A 22109-nucleotide genomic window follows, 5' to 3' on the forward strand; every position below is an offset into this window, starting at 1 on the left:
ATGAGGGTTCTTTCAGTTCCAAAAGATGCGATAGGAGGAGGGCACCAAAATCATAAAAGCACAGAACAGTGGAACAGGTTAGGGTACCACAGGTAATTTGGTGTGGCTGGTGAACTGGTGGAATTGGCAGAATTGCAAAAGGGAAGTTCAGACCAGATCATGAAGAATCTCATGCTCCAAACTAAAGTTGTAATCCTACAGCACTCCCAGAAACAAAACTCTGTGTGCCAATCCAACAGCTCTATGATTTAGGACATGAAATGGATGGACTATCAGAGAATCAGAGCTGTACTTACAGGCCATAAATCTATGGGAACAAAAATGCTTTTGTTACTCATAAGTTGGCACGTGACTCCTGACATCGATGTGGGTGTGACATATTTTCACTTTAGTGCTGAATAAATTATCTTATCAGTACTGACAGGTTAGAAAAATGACTTATCTCAATTTAAATGTTTATGCAGGAATGTCTTCCATTATGTTTTCCCAAATTTGAAACATAGTGCCTAAAAATTTTACAAACATTTAAAAACCACAAGAAAATCCTAGTTATCAACAACTATCTTTGTTTAGGTGAGCTATTTCTTTTCCTTAAAAAAATTGCTAATTCTATTTTTTTATTGCTCCTTTGCATTATCAAAACAGGTAAAAGGACAAATATTTCTTGATAAATCCTTGTCTGTTAGCTTTCATAATGTAGGAATTCTGTTGCTGAGACTCTTGGAGGTCTGCCTGTTGCTTCTCCTTTGAAAACAGAGCTGTGAGCTGCCCACCCATCTTCACATACACAGCCAGCATCGGGGCCCAAGCCCAGCCTTCCTCACCAGGACTGCTGTAATTACGGTCTTGCTGGTCTCTCCAGTTCTATTCCTGCCCGCACCCAATCTTTCTCCTTTCAGTAATGAATCAATCTATTTGAAATACAGATAGGTTTGTGGTGTCCCCTGTATAAAGGGCTTCAGTACTTTCCCACTGAATTTCAGACGGAATCCAGATTCCTTCCCAGGGCTTATAGCGATGGGAACTCCAGTTCTATGTGGTTCTTCAAATTCTTCTTGGCCACTCTCCTCTTCCTTACCTCCCCCCCCAAACACACTGGGCTTTTGACAGTTCCAAGGAACTGTCTTTTTGGATGAGATTTTTTTCTGTCTCAGGGGTCTTTGCCTGGAACCCTGCCTCCCACCCCAAGCTGACTCCCAAAACCCTATCTGAGTAAGTTCTGTGACCCAGTCCTCCAACCTTATTCCTGTTCATAGCCTAATCACCAAATTTATAAGTCCCTGTTTGTTTGTTTGTTTGTTTTACTTGTTAACTGTGTCCCTCTTCCTGCTAGTGTGGGAACTACAGAAGGGCAGGAACCCAGCTGTATTCCCCATTAGATATCAACATAGTAGCACCTACATTCACTTCCTGTGGCTGCCTTCACCATGTACCACAGGATGAGTGGCTTAAAACAACAGAAATTTATTTTTTTTAGTTCTGGAGGTTAGAAGTACAAAATCAAGGTGTTGGCAGCACTGTGCTCCCTCTGAAGGCTCTAGAGATGGCTCCTTCCTTGCTTCTTCCAGCTTCTGGGAGTCCCAGGCATTCCTTGGCTTGTAGGGAATCCAGTCCCCCATTTTCAAATAGCATTTTGCCTGTGTCACTGTGTCTTCATCTGGCCATCTTAAAAGGAGACCAGTCATATTGGGTCAAGAAGTCCTTTTTAGTCCAGTTTGAGTTCATCTTAACTACTTATGTTTGCAACAACCCTTTTTCTAAATAAGGAAACATTTTGGAGATTAGGGATTAGAACTTCAGTATATCTTTTTGGGAAGGGCACAGTTCAACTCATAATAGCACCTAACAAATATTAGTTGATGTTTCTCATTAATATGAATGGAATTGACTGTAGTGTATTCTGTATAGGAGACAAAGAGCTAAAGCCCAAGGCCAAGGCAAAATATGTTATTTCTACAACTTTACGTTTTGCTATGGTTCCAGACTGACAGAAGATCTGTACTCAGCAACTAAAAAGACACCAGAATAGACTCAAACACACCCTTCTAAGAACCCCTGATTTTCTAGTCACCATACATTGTCCGAAGATTGTGTCAAAGCAGAAATAGAATTCCTACTTGCATTCTTCAGGATCAGATATGGACCAAAAAACAAAACAAAACAAAACAAAACTCTGACAGGGAAAGGAAAATGTTCTCCTACTACAGTGTGTGGTGGGATCTAAAGAAATAAATCAATGGCATCTATATCTAATATTTATTAGTACTTACATGGTTTTATATATGAATAGCTAGGATAATAGGTGTTTTTACATCAGTCTTGTCTTTGTTTAAATTCTTATACGGGTTAGTTTGCAAGGGTAGCCAGTGAGTGAGGAAGTTAAGAGTGCGGGTTCTGAACCTGGCTCCTCCACTTAACAGGTGTGTGAACTTGTATACCTTCTCCATGCTTCAGTTTCCTCATCTGTATAATGGAGATGATAATAGGGATACCGTCCATAGGACTGTTATGGGAATTGTAGGATTTAGTTGTATAAAGTGCATAGAATCGTGTCAGCTACATGGTAAGGATTCAATAAATGTTAGCTACAGTTTTCAATATATGCTAGCCATTTGCCTCACTTCAACTAAATATGATAACATGTAAAGGTTTTCACAATGTTTAAATTCTTATGCAAATTAACTTTTTTTAAAAGATTTTATTTATTTATTTGACAGACAGAGATCACAAGTAGGCAGAGAGGCAGAAAGAAGGGAAGGAAGCAGGCTCCCTGCTGAGCAGAGAACCCAATGCCGGGCTTGATCCCAGGACCCTGGAATCATAACCTGAGCCGAAGGCAGAGGTTTTAACTCACTGAGCCACCCAGGCGCCCCACAAATTAACTTTATTCACATACTGTATCTACTATTAAAACAAAATCTCTTAGCCTGTCATGAATAGATCTCATAATCAACATAATTTTTAATATTGCCAAAAGATATCCTACTGAAACCAAAACTAACTGAATGAAGCTAGCAGACAGTCCATATAACTCTTCTTTGCAGGAAGGTCAAACCTCACTGTGCCAAGGGACCTCTTTTTCCATTGATCAAAGATAAATTATTAAAATTCCATAATTAACAAATGTTATAAATGATACAAGTAAATAAACTACTATGAACCCCCCAAAATGATGAATATACATTTCTGGAAATACATGCATAGAGACAGGATGGGAAGAAAGGTAATTACGTAGCTTAATTTTGCTCCGATAAGAAATGGTTCAGAAACTAGCAGACCATGTCATTATAAGCTCTGTTTTGTATGCTGGGGTGACAGAGATGGGCTGATATCAGAACGTGACCTCCTTTTTCATGGTAGGGCAGTTCCTTGGTAATACTTTGACAAGGAATATGATACAAGGGAATGACTCCAAATTGATATCTTTTCTGCCTATGTATTCAAATAAACAATGTCAATCGAAATGAAGGCTCTGTAGGCTAAAAGCTGGAATATTCTTTCCTCAGAAATAGTGTACCAGGGGCGCCTGGGTGGATCAGTGGGTTAAAGCCTCTGCCTCGGCTCAGGTCATGATCCCAGGGCCCTGGGATTGAGCCCCACGCCGGGCTCTCTGCTACTCTCTCTCAGCGGGGAGACTGTTTCCCCCACTCTCTCTCTCTGCCTGCCTCTCTGCCTACTTGTGATCTGTCAAATAAATAAAAATAAAATCTTTAAAAAAAAAAAAAAAGAAAGAAAAAGAAATAGTGTGCCAAACCCTAATATCCATTTTTTAATGGAATTCTATTAAAGGCTTTACTACTCTGAGTCCTTGTCAGTGGATTTACAACGAGCTTAACTAAGAATTTATCTTTTTAAAATAATGTATCCAAAAAGTTGTCACTGCAATCCTCACTTGCTATTAAAAGGCAAATAAGTTCCCAGTCTTCTCACTGGGTTTTTCATTTTTTATAAAGGTAAAATCAAACTATTAAAACATAGAGAGCAATACAGACACAACGTGTAAGGGGATATACAGGCTGTGAATGCCAGGAGGAAGAGATTATTGAGCGCCAACTTGGAGGCTGGCTACCAAAACTGTGGTGATACATAGGATTTACCCATAACATAGACTTTTGGAGGAGGTGCATATGCATTTCACAATATTTCTAATTAAATATATCTTCTTTTTAGAAAGTAGAATGACATGAGAAAAAAACTGTTTAATGTTTTAGTTTATTGTCACACTATTAATTTTCCTTAACCTATTTTGATAATTGAAATAGCATTTTTTTAATCAGACAAAATAGACTTTATTTTTTAAAATAATAATAATTTAATGAGGCAAAATTAACCACTGTAAAGTGAACAATTCAGTGGCATTCAGTGCATTCACTACTGTGACATAGAATTTCTAGAGGATCATTTAAACAATTATAAAACATGAATCAAGATGTTGGTTGAACCAATGAAGATTAATGATTAACAGCACATTCCAGAGAATGGTTCATTTCAGAATAGCAAAACTGCTTTATTTCCTCTTAACAATGACCAAGAAAATTAAATTACATTAACATGAGCAACACTTTTTTTTTTTTTTAATTCCGGGTTATTTCTTAAAACTGTTTTGGGTATGTTTTAGGCACTTGAAAATCCTGTCAGTTTACTTACATTAAAAGATAAGCAGAAGGGGAACCTGGGTGGCTCAGGTGGTTAAGCAACCTACACTTGGTTTCAGCCCAGGTCATGGTCTCAGCCTCTAGAGACAGATCCCCCACCCCCATCAGGTTCTACCCTCAGTGCAGAGTCAGCTTGAAATTCTTTCCCCTCCTCCCTCTCTCTCCCCTCTCTTCCTCCCCACTGAGCGCACTCTCGTGCTCTCTTTCTGTGTCTCAAATAAATAAATAAATAAAATCTTCTTTAAAAACGAGCAGAAATCAGAGTTGTTGAAAATAAAGATTTATATAGATTAAACATTGGAACATATGTCTGGACTCTAATATCTAACATAACTTGTGTTTTAGATCTCCAAACTTAAGTTGCCATACATTGGAATGTTCCAGTTTCTGATCAGTTAGTTCTATGGAGCTAATATATTTTGGTAATATCTTCCATCTGTGATATTATAATACACAGTCTATTTTAATTTTCATTCTTACAAGATGCTAACCATTCTTCACATGCACATGTCATATGAACATGGAGACCACACATTTTAGATCTGAAAGACCCTTGGAACTTTCTATGTTAAAAGTGTTGCTTACTTTGGAAGAGTTGGAAAACAGGATGCTTCATGGGACTGACCCTGCCCCCATGTTCTCAGTTTCATCCTCAAAGCTCTTATTAAAAATCAGAACTTGGGGTACCTGGGTATCTCAGTGGGTTAAAGCCTCCGCCTTGCTCAAGTCATGACCCCAGGGTCCTGGGATCGAGCCCCACATCGGGGGGTCTCTGCTCAGGAGGGAGCCTGCCTCCCCCTCTCTATCTACCTGCCTCTCTGCATACTTGTGATTTCTGTCTGTCAAATAAATTTTTTTAAAAAAATCAGAACTTATTGATAGCACAGAGCAGTATTAATTCAATGATAATTATTCATGGCATATGATCTCCAGAAAAAAAGACTAATACCCTTGATACACAATGGTTCCAGAGAGTTAGAAGGATAAAAATCAAGACAGACATTGGGCAAGTTGTATCCTTTTGAGATCTCTCTGCCCCTACTAGACATATACCCATACAGTGATCAGCTGATAGTGCTTCTCCTTATTTAACTTTCTTCTTAAAAATGAAACTGAGATATTTAAAAAAGATGATCAAGTTGAAAGTAGGAGCCATTAAAATATATCATGTGCACACACACCTAAAACACACTCAGCCACCTATATTTTGGTTACTCTGCTGCATGTGAAAGAGCTTTCGGCTTAGAATTTTAGGGTTGCAGTTACAAAGTTTAATTCTAAAGCAAAGAACTTTTTTCTCTCTTTTCATTTGGTTTGTGGAATTACAATAGATCATATAGAGCTAATCTTAGCCAGGGATTACCCCAAGGATAAAACTAACTTCTTTCTTCAACATTAGTCCCAGCCAATTTACACAAGAATTATGGGACTGTAGCTAAAATTAGACCAGTCTTCAGTGACTTAGCTAAATTTCATTTCCTAAGTTTGGTTTGCAGTATCAAAATTTGTTATTTTCCAAGTTCATTGACTAAAATATGTGTATTTAGGATGAGATGTGTCCTTGGTAAAATCTGATTGTTTATAACCCAGGGCTTTGTGGTCTCTCCAATATTTTAAGTTAACATTTTGGTTATTACATGTTACCAATGATTTTTAAAATTTATTTTAATTCAAGGATCATCTTTGTTTTCTTTTATAAGAAACTGTCCTCCACTTTCCTTTTGTCTTTTTCTCATTTGTTGGTAGTGTCTCAATTCTTTAGCATTTCTCAACAGAAGATTTCTACAAATTAAACCTCTAGGATACAGTTTTCTTAGAGCACAATTATATGACCATATCAGCATTTAATTAAATATGTTGTCATCTTTCAGTGGTTTCTTTTCTAATTATTGCTTTATTATATACTTTAGCAAAGTTAACCTATTGCCAATCTCCCAAACTTGAGCATTTCGGGACCATTTATCCTAAATTTTATTTCTGTATCTGGTAAGGGGATTGTTCCTGTTAATAACTGGTGCATTAACCAACTACCCACAAATGGTTTAAAACAATCACTTTATTATCTCTCACAAATCTGAGGTTTAAAGGGGGCTCCGCTGGATGGTTCTTCCTCTGGTCTCATCTGGAGTCTCTCATGCAGCTTCAGTCTATGGTAGATGGGGCTGGAGGGTCCAGGATGCATTCTTTCTGGCCTCCTGGTTGGAAAGCTTGGCTCCGCTAGGACAGCTGAACATTTCCCTTTCTGCATGGCCTCCAGCAGAGTGGCCCAGCTTTTTACATGGCAGCTGAGGACTTCCAAAAGGGCAAAAGTAGAAAATGCTAGACCTTCTAAAGACTTAATCCTACAGTTAGTTCTGCCACATTCCATTGGTTGAAGTCATCGAGTCAGCTCAGGTTTAGAAGGAAATAGGACATAAATACTGGAAGGTGCGGCTAGTTAAGGCCATGTCTGAAGACCAACTACCACAGGAGTTATGTTTTCCTTTTTCTCCATTAAGACCTTGTTTCTTCTCTACTCCTTTTTCAGTTCTCTGCATCTCTGGTGGTTTACCCAAGCCTACAAATATCACCTTCTTATCCATAAATATGAGGAATATCCTACAGTGGAGCCCACCAGAGGGCCTACAAGGAACTGAAGTTACTTACACTGTGCAGTATTTCATGTAAGTTGGTTTTGGGCTGGTTTATAAACCCAAGATTCAGACACCCAGTAACTGTGCAAAGATAAACCATCTACTGTACTAAATGGAAAAAAGGAAAGTTTTCAGTATTCCCTGCTAAATTTTATTGGACTGTTCTGTGAGATTAAATTAGAAAACCATTTCTTGGTGTAGACAGAAGCATTGGGGGCTTAGGTGAGGGAAAGTTATGTTAAGTGGGGAGAAGTTGGTCAAAATGTTATTCTGTGGCTGAGAAGACAAGGAAATCCATTGTCTCTGAAATGTCTAAACTTAATTGGAATTACAGACATTTTTAAGTGAAACTGAGTGCAGATTACTGTGCCATTAGCTCTTCCTATTGAAGATAGTGAATGGACATTTCCACATTTCACCTGTCCCCCAAAACTCATTATACATCAACAATGAATCTTGGAACACTGCATCAATAACTAATGATCTATTTTTATGGTAACTAAAATAACACAAATTTTAAAAATTCATGGCAAGCAAGAAAGAATGCAAAACGTATAGATGATGCCCATGCTCAAGGAAACCGAGGAAATGGCCAAACCTCAAGCCATAAGCCATGGAGCGTACAAACGAAATACTGTGAAGTCTGAAGGAAAACAACTGAAGAAACTGAAAATGAATCTATACCTTCTTAAACTCCAACAGTAGAAAATAATTCTATAAGAATAAATGTCATGTATTAAAAGGTGTACCTAACAACCTAAGGATTTCTGCCACTAGAAATTGAGGAAATGTCCCCATGAGCCCCAGTTTGGAGCCACGGAATGTCAGAGAAAGAGGAGCTGAAAGAGAAGTCATGGTCAAGTGACACTTTCACTGTAAAGGCCCAGTAGCCCCGGTGAGGTGGGTGCAGGAGGGAGGGAAGGTGATGATGGCTGGGAGGCACCCAAGGGGGACTACGACTTTACTAATGTATCTTATAGCACATCAGCCTCCAGCAGTTGCCAAATGTGAGGGTAGGCAGGCTCTCCAGAAAAGGGAATAATATGATTTGGAGAACAAGTGTGTGACACACCCTCTGTCCTATACCCATTTGTCCATAGAATCTGGCATAGCCCCTCTCCATTATTACCAGAAGGAAGAAAGACAAACATACACACACAAACAAGTGAAAAGTTCCTTAAAAGGTGAAAAAATAATGATACTGTTATGCTGAAAATAAATAAATGAAAGGGAAAAAAAAAAAAGCTTTCTCATGGAACCAGGAAAAAAATTCAGACAAATAACTATTCATAGTTTGAGTCTTTATACAACATGATCTCTAATGGTAAATCCAGAGAGAGAGAGGGAGGAAGGGAGGAAGGAAGGAAGAAAGGAAGAAAGGAAGAAGGAAAGAAGGGAGAGAGGGGAGAGAAAAAGAAAGCAAGCAAGAAGTTAAAGAAAAGATTCTAAGATAAGGGGAAGAATTTTTAAGCAGGCGGCAGAGCTTACGGAAGAGTTGGAAAATAAAAATGCTATATAGAGATGAAAACTCTATGGCTAACTGAGAGTAACTGAACAAGTGAGAATGTCTGGAGTTGTGCATAATGAGTACATGCTCAATCTAGGAAAATGTAATAAAAACAATAGGAAGACTTCTCCTGGTGAGGTTCTTGAACTTTAGGAAGAGGAAGTACTTTATGACTGTCATAGCAAGAGCAGGGTGCTCAAGGGACGCAGGGGTAGGGGGATGATTTCTGTCTGCCGACACTCAACAGAAAGAAGTGATACATTCTCTGAGGGAAAAATAGGTGTGATCTAAATGCTTACCAAATTTCAATAGACATATTTTCAAGCAAGTGAGATGTCGGGAAAGCACTCCCGTGAGATCTTCTTGAGGGGGAGAAAACCACTAACTAAAGATGATATCCAGCTGACAGAGGTAAAGATGAAGGAAGAACTTAGTACTGACAAGATTAACTGTCATTGTAAAAAGACCGGTACATGCACTGAGACTATCTAAGTGAAGAACTGAGACTAAGTATTGATGGGGAATGGGGTTATCAGAATTTCTTATAAATGTTTGAAAGCTAAACAATGATATAACAAATTAGAAGGTGGGGAATATCTATAAGTGTACTGAGTTTCATAGCAAGAAGCCATTAAATGTGATCTAAAATGAAAATATTTCATCACCTTGATAACCAAACTTTCGATATTTTTCATGAACCGTTTTCTTACTTGAAAAGATCTTTTAGAAACCACTAACTCGTGATGATGAAACACTTAAACTACAACAATTCCTTTAATCTCACTTCAATTTCTTTTTCTGTTGAAGTTCAAATCAGAGGGCATCTAGGTGGCTGAGTTGGTTAGGCATCCTACTCTCGATTTTGGCCTCAGTCATGAACTCAGGGTCCTGGGATTGAGCCTGGGGGTGGGTTCTGAGCTCAGCATGGAGTCTGCTTGGGATTCTCTCTCTCCCAATTTGCACTCAATACATAAATAAATAAATCTTAAATAAACTTCAAATCAGGCTAAATTTGCAACCTTGATTAAAACCATATGTATGGTATAATCTAGTTATTGTCTGTATATGCAGCCAACTAGTCATTCCTGGGTGAATAGAGAAGCATAATGAGATGTCCAGAATCATGTATGCCAAATGTTTTAGGCTAATGGGTTTTAGAGTGACTTCCTTCTCTGTTGATAACACATTTCTGATTTTCTGAGTTAAAGAAAAAAAAAAGTACCCTATTAGCCACAACAAAAAGAACAAAGTCATTTTTCTCTATGAAGAAGATATTCTGACCTCTAAGGCAGGGAAATACTTCAACAGCTATTCACAATGACCTCACTTATCTAGAGCCTCATTTTCGTTTTTGAAGGGTTTCTCTGGAAGCTGGTGTTTTAGGAAAGGAGACATCACTCTACAAAGAGGAAGCGGCTGTTGATTGTGTCCTGGCCTCTTTTTCCATTAAGTGAAGCAAAGAGTCTGCAATGTCCTTTATGTGTTTGATTCTGAAAAGGAAAACAAAAAAATAGAGTGATCACTGCTCTGTGAGAGCAAATAACTTAGACGGTACAAATTTCCAAAATAAATTAAGAAACTCTCCATGTCAGAGGTCTGACATGCTTGTGCACGTCCAAGATGGACAGAAATACAGAGCAGTGTCTGTCACTGACAGGGCTCCAAGCTCAGCTCCAAGGCCAAACAGTCCTTGGTTTGCAGCCAGGCTGTCATTCTAGCCAGGTAACCTTGGGCAACTTACATATTATGATTTTACATTTTGGAGTGAAGTTTGTTTCCAAGTAAAAGATGACATTTTAACAATAGTTTAAATTCTACCTGCCAAGAGAATTTAGTGCAGAAAATATATAGTGCACTATGGAAAACACAAGCTTTGGCACAAGCTATGGAAAGTGGCTCAGAATCCAGTAAAGTGTATTTTCTCCTCCATCAACCTCTGTCATGGGAAGCTGCCCTGCCCCTGGCAGGAGTGAGGAAAGTGAAAGAGAGGGGATCCAGACGGTGATGGTAGTATTTTCCAAACGCTAAGTCAGGAGCTGTTGTTGGACCATGAAATCAGTTTTGATGGACATAGCTAGCATTATTTTCAATGGAAAGGACTTGAATGGTGTGAAGTGGACTGGAATGGAAAATAACTGAACTGATGGCATGCACTACAGTTTAAATAGAATCTTGTGAAAACTTTGTTTTAATATGTCAAATATGTGTATGTTTCTGTGAGCTGGCTCACAAGGTAAAATGGATTACGTCTTTTTGGCTCACAGACAAAAAAAATGTATGATAGCCCTTAAGCAATGGGGACTGCTTCCTGGAGAAGTTGGTCGACCAGGTCTTAACTGAATTTCTAACGTCTTCGGGCAGGTATGGTACCTACGAAGCAGGAGACAGTAGCCTTCAGAAATCTGTTGCCATATTCTGAAAGGAGAAGATACCCTTAAGCTTAGATAATAAAGTCCACATTTCCTCATTCTCAAGACATGCTCTTGCCTTGACTTACGTGATGCCTGCTTCTCCTACTCCCACTCTAGCTGCCATTTCTTTTCTTTTTTATTTTTTAGGTAGGCTCCATTCCTAGTGAGGAGCCAGTACAAGGCTTGAACTCAGAACCCTGAGATCAAGACCTGAGCTGACACCAAGAGTCAGATGCTCAACTGAATGAGAACCCCAGGTGCCCCTTTAATTGCTATTTATAACTGTACTTTGCATCCAACCTTTAAATCTTGATGATCCTGGAATTTTATGCTAAACTTTGCTCTGGCTCCAGGATCATTTCATTCATACCTAAGCCTTCAATGAACAGTTTTGTGCCCTTGATTTTAAAATCACTGCCTCCCACTCAGCCCTCTTTCCTGAGCCCCAGGGCCTACTGGGCATCCATGCAGCTGGATGTCTTTCACATACCTGAGGCTCAATGTGCAAAACACTGAACTTGTTACCTTTCCTTCCTCCCCACTTCACCCCATTTCCCAGACGTACTCCTCGATATTCCTTCTCTTGGGAAAGATTACCACTATCCCAGACAGAAAGAGACACCATCCTGAGCACCCTCATCTCCCTCATCTCTTACCTCCACTCAGTCACCAAGTTCTGTTTCCCCTAATAGTTCTTCCTTTTGTCTTGTCATTTGTTCTACTACCACCGTCCTTGTTCAAGCCACCGACATCTTCCCAGCTGGACCACCATAGTATCTCTCCAAGTGCTCCAGGACTGCCACCCCTACCTCTCTGCATTCTCCATGCTACACCCGTTAGCTTTCTAAAACCCTGCTTTTCTAAAACCTGCTTTAATGCCTTCCTAGCCTCCCATACAACCCTCTCTCACAGGCTTAGCCAGTGGCACTTCAACTCTCTATACCTCAGTGTTTCCCATCTGAAAGTTGATAAAAATATTTTCCTTTCTTTACCTGCTAGGGGTGTGTGTCTTTAATAAAGGAAAGAAGAAATCAGTATCAACAAACGAATCAATATCATCACTATCACTACATGCCACAGTTGGCATGCACTCTACCCTAACCAATTTTCTCTAGACTCTTCATGGAAAATAGATATTAAATTTATGAGAATGTCAAGGTATTTTTTCTTCCAAGAAAAAAATGGCTAGTATTTCTTAAAAATAGCCCATCAGGGGTGCCTGGGTGGCTCAGTGGGTTAAAGCCTCTGCCTTCTGCTCGGGTCATGATCTCAGGGTGCTGGGATCAGGCTCCTGGGATCAGGCTCCACATAGGGCTCTCTGCTCGGGGGATGGGCGTGGGGGAGCCTGCTTCCTCCTCTCTCTCTGTCTCTCTCTGCTTGCCTCTCTGTCTACTTGTGATCTGTCTGTCAAATAAATAAATAAAAATCTTTTAAAAAAATAGCCCATCAAATTGACCTTCATAGGCATAGTGCACTAAAATCATACATAGATAATTACTAGAAGAACTGATCATATGATATGTAAAAATTTTACTGTAGACCAAGAATAAAAAAAAATACAGGCTTTCAAAATGTACTATCCACCTTATAATTCACAGAAAAGAGAGGTGATTGCAGAAACTCTGACTCATGCTCCTGAGAGGTAATGAAAAAAATTGCCAGCAGCAAATATGGATTCTTTTTTATCTCAGTGACAGGTACTTTTGTTGTTCCGCAGTGAAGGTCTGAACTTCCATTGAGTTTTGTGTAATAACTGAAAGCACAGAGGGCACCTTGTTATTAATTCAGTTTCTTTCTCAGCAGATATGGGCAAAAGAAGTGGCTGAATAAATCCGAATGCAGAAATATCAGTAGGACCTGCTGTGATCTCTCTGTGGAAACTTCTGATTACGAACATCAATATTATGCCAAAGTTAAGGCCATTTGGGAAACGAATTGTTCCAAATGGGCAGAAACTGGACGATTCTATCCATTCTTAGAAAGTAAGTAACACACTGTAAACTCCAATAATAGCAAGTTCTTCTGTCCATCGAGCGTACAGTATCAGCCTCGCAGACAGCCTTACTAGGAGGCCAGGGCTCTGGGCACTCTGTTCTGCGCTCTGTCCCTCAGCTGCTGGGTGATCAGCCCATGGTGCCCCACCTCTCTGCATCTCAGAGTTTCATCATGAAAATGACTGGTTTTGCTCATTGTCAAACTAAGTGTCTTCTTGTTCTGAACATGGTAATGTGATGACGTATTTCTAGGTGTAACTCAGAATTCTGGCAACATCTTCCTGATGTTTGCTTCTTTCATTTTTGCATCCCTTGTTCTGTGGCTGATTCAGCCCTAGAGCACCCACTCAGAGCTGCCATAATGAACTTTACAAGAGCTTCTCACTGGAGCCAGAATCTCTCCAGTGGTGCCCTTCTAGATCAGACTCCAGCAAACTATGTCTTCAGATCAAATACACTGCGGCCCCCTCTCCATTTGTCTACCGGCCGAGAGCTAAGAATGCTTTTTCATTTACATAAATAAGAGCTACAACAGAGATCATATGGCCTGTAAAGCCGAAAGTACTTCTTGTCTGAACCTTATAGCAAAAGTCTGTGAACCTCTGTTCTAGACCATTCTGTCATTTAACACTGTTTCATTCCTCCATGGCTGATTTCCACCACACATCAAATCATGTTAATGTTATTTATCACCATCTTTTCAAGTCACAGGAGTGTTGTAAACACTTTTAGTTGTACTTACCACCTGTTTACCCATGAGATTAGGCACCAAGTAAATACAAGACTTGAATTTTCTGTTTCATATTGTATCAGGGAGTATGAAATGATTGTTTCAAGATGTGGCATAACTCGGACTCACCTGAGAACAATCTGAGTCATCTCAATTAAGAGGGGGGCTTTAGAGACTTTGATTCCAGTAGGGTTATATTGTAGTTTTATCCATGATGATTTCTACATCTGAGTATGATAACTCCCTCTCCCCTCCCCTTTAAGCACAAATTGGCCCACCGGGGATCGCTCTGACGACAGATGAGAGATCCATTTCCATTGTTCTGACGGCTCCGGAGAAGTGGAAGAGAAATCCAGAAGACAGTTCTCTTTCCATGCAACAGATATACTCTAATCTGAAGTATAATGTGTCCGTATATAATACTCAATCTAATAGAACGGTGAGCCTGGGATGGAAGAGGGGCCTTGAATCTGTGCACTTTCTGCAGCTAGTGCTGGAACGAGCAGCCCAGGGGCAGGGCATCTGGGAAGGTGTGATATTCAAAGACATGCTGGGCAAGGTATAGTGGAAGCTGATACATAGACATCTCAACAATGTCCTTCGGATTTCCCTTACAGACCCTTTCCGTCAGTGGGGTCTGATGTTGCTATTGGGTGTGGAACGATTGTACACCTCACTCTGATGGAAAGCTTCGACTTGCATGACATCTGTCAATCACTCTCCAAGAGAGAAAAAATGTCAGCAAGAACACAGGGCAAGATGAGCAAGAAATCCGTCCTTACGTTCTTATTTAGAATTGTCCCCCAATGGTCCCAATTCCTGATCATGCTCTGCTGAGCTAAAGGAAAAGGGTATTTTAAAGCCATTGCTAGAAAAAAAAATTTTAAAAATCTTAACTCAGATATCCATTTATTAGTATGGAAAAATGTTCATAATTCTACTTGAATTTTTAAAAATGCATGACAGTATATGTTAACTAAATTCAATTTAAATAAAACTTTTTTTTAAAAAAAAGCCCAGCTTGCAGCAATAAAGGATTTAGTGGTATCTCAGTGTTCTACCTCCTTCTAGAGCTGTCTGTCTGGGTGGTACTGGAATTTCGTGGCTCTAACTGCTGTTTGCTATCCCCTCCCCTAGTGGTCCCAGTGTGTAACCAACCACACGCTGGTGCTGAGCTGGTTGGAGCCAGACACTCTGTACTGCATCCACGTGGAGTCCTTTGTCCCAGGGCCTCCTCGTCTCGCTCAGCCTTCTGAGAAGCTGTGTGTCCGTACTTTGAAAGGTAAGCTTAAAAGGTCTCAGCTGGTCTGCGGAGGGAACTCTAAGGAAACTAGGAGAAGTGTGGCAGTTAAAAACAAGGTTTGGGGGACACCTGGGTGGCTCCATTGGTTAAGCGGCTGCCTTCGGCTCAGGTCATGATCCCAGCATCCTGGGATTGAGTCCCACATCTGGCTCCTTGCTCGGCGGGGAGCCTGCTTCTCCCTCTGCCTCTGCTGCCACCCTGCCTGCTTGTGCTCTCGCTCTCTCTCTCTGGCAAATAAATAAATAAAATCTTTATTTAAAAAAAAAAAAAAAAGGTTTGGGTTAATCCAAGCCTACTAGGAACAGTTTGAGACAAAGGCAGAAACAATCATCACCATAAATGCGTTGAGCAGCCTGGGACTCTGCCGTTGAACTTGGCCACCATTAGAACATGTTTGCATCTTCTCAAGGAACTCTCAGCACCTGTCCTGATATCTGCAGCCAACAAGCATCTTCCATGCAATTAGAATTTTACACACATCTTTTTATTTCTTAATTATAGTCCCTTTCATCAAGAGAAGTTCTATGGTCTTCAAGAATGTCAAATGTTAGTGCTAGAAACAAAACACTATTCTAACAACACTTGCAGACAGCAGGCTTTGCTCACCCCCAGGAGTACAAATTAGAGCTCTGCAAGCTGCCTTCAGCTATCACTCACGGGCTGCACGAGCGTCTGGGATCAGCAAATCCACACTTACTCCCTCATTTACATTGCTTCTCTCTCCTTCCTTTTGCCTTCTTCTCATGTTTTCTGAGTTTGGCTGAAGAGTCTCATTCCTGTTAGGAGACATAGGGTTAGGAGCTTGGCATTTGTGTATTTGTGCTTCCCCAAGGGTCAGAGGACTTTCCACTCAAAACCTGAATATTGAAAATTAACCCTAAAGTTGACCTTCCTCGAATGGCCCCTCATCCATTATTCTTCCATCTCCCTCTTCCAAACCCTCTGGTCCAGGACAAATGCCACCCCGCATCCCCAAGCCTGGTTCCATCGCCAGCTATAGGATGGCCAGGGTGACAGGAGCCCTGCTTTCCTCACGCTGCACAGAGCACAGAGCACAGAACACAAGTTGAAAATGTCCTAAGGAATCCAAAGGGGATTTTGTGATTTTCAAAAGTGAGAAGCTATATTTTTGAATCTCTGTCCTTTCATACCTTCCTCTAAAATGAAGGGCTCTCTGCCATATGTCAAATAAAACTGAAATGCAGAGCAAGCAAATGCAAAACAAAGCAGACTGAAGAAATTGTTTCTGTATTTGGAAAAAGTGCTCTGTTTACAGCTTGATCAGTGGTCAAGTGGTAGGAATGAATTTCCAGTGGAGAACGTTTAAGCAGTTGGCTCACTGAAAGCAACTCAAATACGGATTCCATTAAATACTTCCCGGTAAGAGATGCAGCCAACTTTCTCACTAGTCTAGGAGAGATGACAAAATAAGAACATATCTTTTTGGATTCTGACCTTTTCCTTGATAGCCCAGCTGGACCACCTCTTTTGGGACCATCTTCGAGAAATACTTCTGCTCTCCATAATCCCCTGGTACTAAAATACAATTACAGTTCTGTAATTTTATTCTGTAAGTTTATTGTGCAAACATGTTCTGCTGTATACTGAGTGTCCTTGGTCATTGTTGTCATGGCATGTTTTAAGTAGGGCAAGTTCAATCCAGAGACCAGAGTTTGCATTCAGAGGACTAGGCTGCATCGTGGCCTCATGTGCAGTCGGTGATGTTGGCCACCTGCACCACCTGCATTGTGCTTTGCCACCTTTCCCTGTAGAACCTGAAGACAGGTTCTTGGGAGTGGTTTGGGGTGGAAGGGGCTGCCCTTGGAGCCCTGTACCTATCCTTCTCTCACTGGCTCTTGTTGACCTCCCTCATTGTCCATGACACTTCTGTTTCCCCTCTTTCACTAGATAGCTATCTGGAGAGGGACATTGCTCTGTCCTAGGCATCAAGAGTATCCAAACAACTGTACAGATGAAAGAGCTCCCATGACACTCTCACTGAATTCATCAGTATGTAAGGAATATACTAGAATTTTTGCTATGTGCACTAAACCTCTTTTTCTACTGCTGTATTATTCAGGGTTCTCCAGAGAACAGAACCAACATATTACATATGTAGAAAGACAGAAAGATTTATTTTGAGCAGATGCCTCACATGACTGTGGAGGCTGGTAAGCTCAAAATCTGTTGGGCAGTCCAGCAGGCTGGATTCCGAGGAAGAGTTGATGCTACACTTCTTTTATGAAGGTTATCTGCTGGCAGAAATCTCTCAAGGTGGTCACCATTTTTTCTACTAAAGCTATCAACTGATTAGACAAGACCACCCATATTATAAAGAGTAATGTGCATTACTGAAGTCCATTCATTTAAATGATAATCTCATCGAAAAAAGCCTTTCAGGAACATCTAGAATCATGTTTCGCTGAATATCTGGGTACCATGGGCTAGCCAATCGGCACAGATAATTAACTATTACAACTTCCAGTATCCTAGAGGAGCCCAACAAATATAAATCAGTCACATGAGTCCTATTCACAACTGTATAGTCTCATGAATGGAAGGCCAGCACTGCTTTCTTAAAAGCTGTTCACCAAGTCTTTTCATTCTTCTATGGACTTTTACTTGTCATGAACCCACAGTACAACAGGACCTGGAGGGGAGTCACTGCCGTTCTCAGCAACACCAGCTTAGCCACTTCCTACACACATCCCAAACTCCAGATCTACCCAGAAAGTCTAGCCAATGCACTCAGAGATGGTTCTGTTAGCCGCACAGAAGGTGACGCCGCACATTCCCGATTTCTACTGAATATTTGGAAATGGTTGAGTTAAATGACAGTATGGAAAAGTGAGGGCAGCTTAATAGGATCTTATCAAGAGGGTTCTGTTGCTTGGTTTAAAGTGTGTAAGTTGTTGGAATAATATACACACTTAGCTTCAAATATAAGAACCTGCATGAATCTCACAGTGAGACAAAAATGTTGGAATGTCTGCTGATTGGGTTGGTGATGCATCCACACTGTAAGGTTTGTGACAAGTCCAGATAAGTCCTGAAGAAAAGCTCTTGTCAGAGAGTAAGAATTCTGAGACCCCTTATCACTTTTCCTTCAAGCTTCTCAAATTATAAATGAAAAACTGAGCTACTACTTGTAAGTAATCAACCCAAAGTCTCCTGACATTACCAATGTTTTCCTACCACCACACTGAATCACAACGCTCTATTTCTCTCTCTCTCTCTCTCTCTCTCTCTCTCTCTCTCTCTCTTTCTCTCTCTTTTTTTTTTTAACAGACCAAACATCAGCAGTGAAGGTTAAAATCATCTTCTGGTATGTTTTGCCCATATCTGTCACTGTGTTTCTTTTTTCTGTGATGGGCTACTCCATGTACAAATATATCCATGTTGGCGAAGAGAAACACCCAGCAAATTTGGTGAGTGCTCAGTGTGGCAGGAATGATCATAAATCCTCCCTTCCAGGCCAGTACAAAAGGAAGCTCTAGAGCAGACACAACTCCCTTTTACAGGAGGGTTTAAAGAGTGGATGAATAAGAAAACACTTTTGCTACTAGTCTCTAGTAGCAAAGAGATTCCTCAGCTTTGACAAAGATTTCACATGTCATGAGCAGATTAGACTAGGTCTTTAGGTACACAAATAAATTTAAGTCAGATCCATGCCCTTCCAGAGGTTCAAGTTAAGTTGGGAATGGGAATTTCAAAACGATACTTAAAGGTTACGATGAAAGCAGACAGTTAGGACTGTAGATGTACAGAGAGTTACAGGGAGAGCATGGAAACCCTGAGTAGGAGACCAGTAGAAATTTTACATCTGGCCATGATTAGGAAAGGGGAGAAGGAGTTAGAGCACATACTTCTGGCAGAAAACCCAGAAGGGCCAAGGTGCGTAGATGTTTGGAAAACCACGTGATATTGCTGGACCACAGGTTGCTGAAGAGGAGTTACTGAAGTAAGATCAGAGAGTGGGTGCGAGGGCCAGGTAACAGGAGAATCGGGTGCTATTCAAGCAGTTTGGGCTTTATATTGTCTTGGCTAGGAGAAACCTCTATGGGGTTTTGAATAGGCAGTGTTGAGGTCAATATCGTGTTTAAATCCAGTTAGACAGTGGTTCTAGTAAACTGCTGGAAGGAGTAAGACTAGAAGCAATAAAAGGAGTTAGAAGACTGTGCCAGTTGTCCAGAGCAAGAAAGGAAGCGTCTGAAAGAGGAGAATGGGATGTAGAGCTTGAGACTGGCATGGAATGTGGGGTACATTTAGGAGGGAAATGGCCAGGACAAGCATTCAGAGCAAGGACAGCAAGAAAATATTAAGAAGGAATAAATATGCTTCTGGAGGGTATAGAAGGGCTGGGCATATTTTAACAATAAGAGTGATTTATTTACAAAGTATTAAAATATATATTCACATATATATGATGATGCATAAGGTATTCCTGTTAGTTCGGTTTTAAATGTTTCTCTTATTCTGCCTGCTTTTAGACATTAGAGGTAGGTTCCTAATGGCACAGGGAGACATTCCTGGGAGAAACATTCACAGGAGAATTAAGCATATGTGACTTTCTGAAACTGAAATGTTATAAAAGAATGAGGCTGAGGAATGTTAATGTTAAATGAACTCACTTCACGGGGTGGACAATGAGGATTCACACTTAAGTCATAACTGGACATCGCAAAAGACACCTTCCACATATCCCCAGCACCATGTTAATCTCAAACCTGACATGATTGAGAGTTTCTCTATCAGCCATGAACAGGCAGGTGGATTTCCCTTTTGGCCCCATTACAGTGGGATTAGATAGCTATGGGGGAAGTGAAGGAAACCATCCCTACTCATGCGCCTCCTTCCCTCTTTGCATCCAGTTTGCATGCCCATCCACATTTCATGTCCAGGGTAGGGTGTATCCCAGCCAGGCCTGGGAGTCCAGGAAACCACTGCTAGTTGACAAATACATGGTCAACAGTAATTAACAAAGCGAATTCCGAACTCTCTCCCTCAGCCCTTGCCACTTCTCATGTGGCAGAAATTCTGATTTTACACAATTAAAAACTGAGGCTCAAGAAATTGAACAAGTGCCCTGAATTCCCTGGGCCAGTTAGGGGAGGGAGTAGTCTACCCTGATCCTTGGACGGGATATCCCCACGCCCCCCCAGGGACCACTGTTCACTTCCATAAGCCTTTGTGTGTGCGTGTCTCAGGTCTCTTGCCTCCATGTGAATGAGGCTTTCTGTTTATTCCGAGAATAACTGTCACTTCCATGAGTTGGTAAGAATAGGTTTTTAGAACTATGTGATGACAGTATAAGTTCTACTTAACAGCTGTTTTTCATGTCTCTCTCAAGTGAAAAGGTGAAAACCATTCTCTTCTCTCTTTATAGATTTTGATTTATGGAAATGAATTTGACAAAAGATTCTTTGTACCTGCTGAAAAAATTGTGCTTAATTTTATCACCCTCAATATTGTGGAGGATTCTAACACTTCTCATCAGGATGTAAGTGTAAGGGGGAAAAGCAACGATGTATGGGCCCTGAATGAGCCCCTCGAGGACCAGGAGCCACATCAGGAGGAAATGGAGGTGAAGAACTCAGGGTATGCTTTACATTGGATGGACATTTTCTGTGACTCTGAGGAAAGCTCCAAGGGTATGTCCCTAACCCAGCAAGGGTCCCTGGGTGAAACAATGCCCACAGATAAAGCTGCCGTTGGATACGAAGAGGCTGTAAGAACTGTTGATATCTGTGCGGGGACTGGAGATCAAGAGCTCAGACTGCAGGAAGAGGCATCCCTTCAAGGACAATTCTTGGAGCAACAGGCAGCTTTGGCAGACCTGGGTTCCCCAACACCACTGTATCCCTATGCCCCTCAGCTGCGAGACTTGGGCCAGCTGTTGCCGAAGCACGTGGAAGCGGAAGAGGAGCCAGCTGAAGAGGCATCCACCACACTGGTGGACTGGGACCCTCAGACTGGCAGGCTGTGCATACCGTCCTTCTCTGGCTCTGAACTTGACTCTGAGGGATGTGAGCAGCCTAAGTACAAGGAGCTCACAGAAGAAAGCCTCTTGTGTAGACTCTATGAGGATCAGGCTCCAGAAGAGTCATCAGAAGAAAACAAAGCCTATCTCCTGAAATTTATGGAGGACTGGGGATTACATGTGCAAATGGAGGACTAACACCTGAACTTCCCTTTGCCACACCCCTGCTGTTATGAGGCACATGAGTGCGTACATAAGAGTGACCAAACAATAAAGGATGTGGGATGAAAGAAGTTGACTCTGATTTTCTGTGTCTGTGAGAATTACTTATCTCTTCTATATTCTCAAAGCGCTTGTTTCATTCTGCCTCAAATGGGGGCTGGTTCATGCATGTGGGTCTCTCGTGATGATGGTGGGCATCTGGAATGTAGGGGCTGATCCACTAGGTTGTATGCATTCAAAAAGCTTTGGAAGGCACGTATAGCATGGAGCACTGGGTGTGGTGCATGAACAATGAATTTTGGAACACTGAAAAAATAAAATTAAATTTAAAAAAAGTTTTGACACATTGGATGAAGAATTTACTCAGGTGAGCGTGTTTGGCTTCTTGGTTGACTATTTTCTTTTTCATTTTCTTTTGTTGTTGTTGTTGTTGTTGTTTTTGTTTTTTCATTTATTTATTTTCAGCATAACAGTATCATTATTTTTTTCACCACACCCAGTGCTCCATGCAATCCGTGCCCTCTACAATACCCACCACCGGGTACCCCGACCTCCCCCCGCCCCGCCCCCCGCCACTTCAAACCCCTCAGATTGTTTTTCAGAGTCCATAGTCTTTCATGGTTCACCTCCCCTTCCAATTTCCCTCAACTCCCTTCTCCTCTCCATCTCCCCAT

General features: G+C 41.0%; 1 protein-coding gene across 2 annotated transcripts in view; it reads left to right on the forward strand.

Annotated features, from left to right (window-relative positions):
• IL20RA (interleukin 20 receptor subunit alpha) overlaps nucleotides 1-21846 on the forward strand; it is a 37009-nt gene extending 15163 nt beyond the window's left edge. The window contains exons 2-7 of one of the 2 annotated variants that reach the window (XM_032339401.1): nucleotides 7183-7318; nucleotides 13010-13188; nucleotides 14194-14369; nucleotides 15068-15212; nucleotides 18522-18661; nucleotides 20620-21846. In XM_032339401.1, the coding sequence (XP_032195292.1) occupies nucleotides 7183-7318; nucleotides 13010-13188; nucleotides 14194-14369; nucleotides 15068-15212; nucleotides 18522-18661; nucleotides 20620-21411 (1568 nt within the window). In that variant the 3' untranslated portion in view covers nucleotides 21412-21846. Of the gene's footprint in view, nucleotides 1-7182; nucleotides 7319-12804; nucleotides 12904-13009; nucleotides 13189-14193; nucleotides 14370-15067; nucleotides 15213-18521; nucleotides 18662-20619 lie in introns of those variants that run through there. The other variant, XM_032339403.1, reaches the window with a different exon arrangement.
• Nucleotides 21847-22109: the final 263 nt, after the last annotated feature.

The sequence above is a fragment of the Mustela erminea genome, chromosome 4, assembly GCF_009829155.1.
Source record: "Mustela erminea isolate mMusErm1 chromosome 4, mMusErm1.Pri, whole genome shotgun sequence".
NCBI classification, from domain to species: Eukaryota; Metazoa; Chordata; class Mammalia; order Carnivora; family Mustelidae; genus Mustela; species Mustela erminea.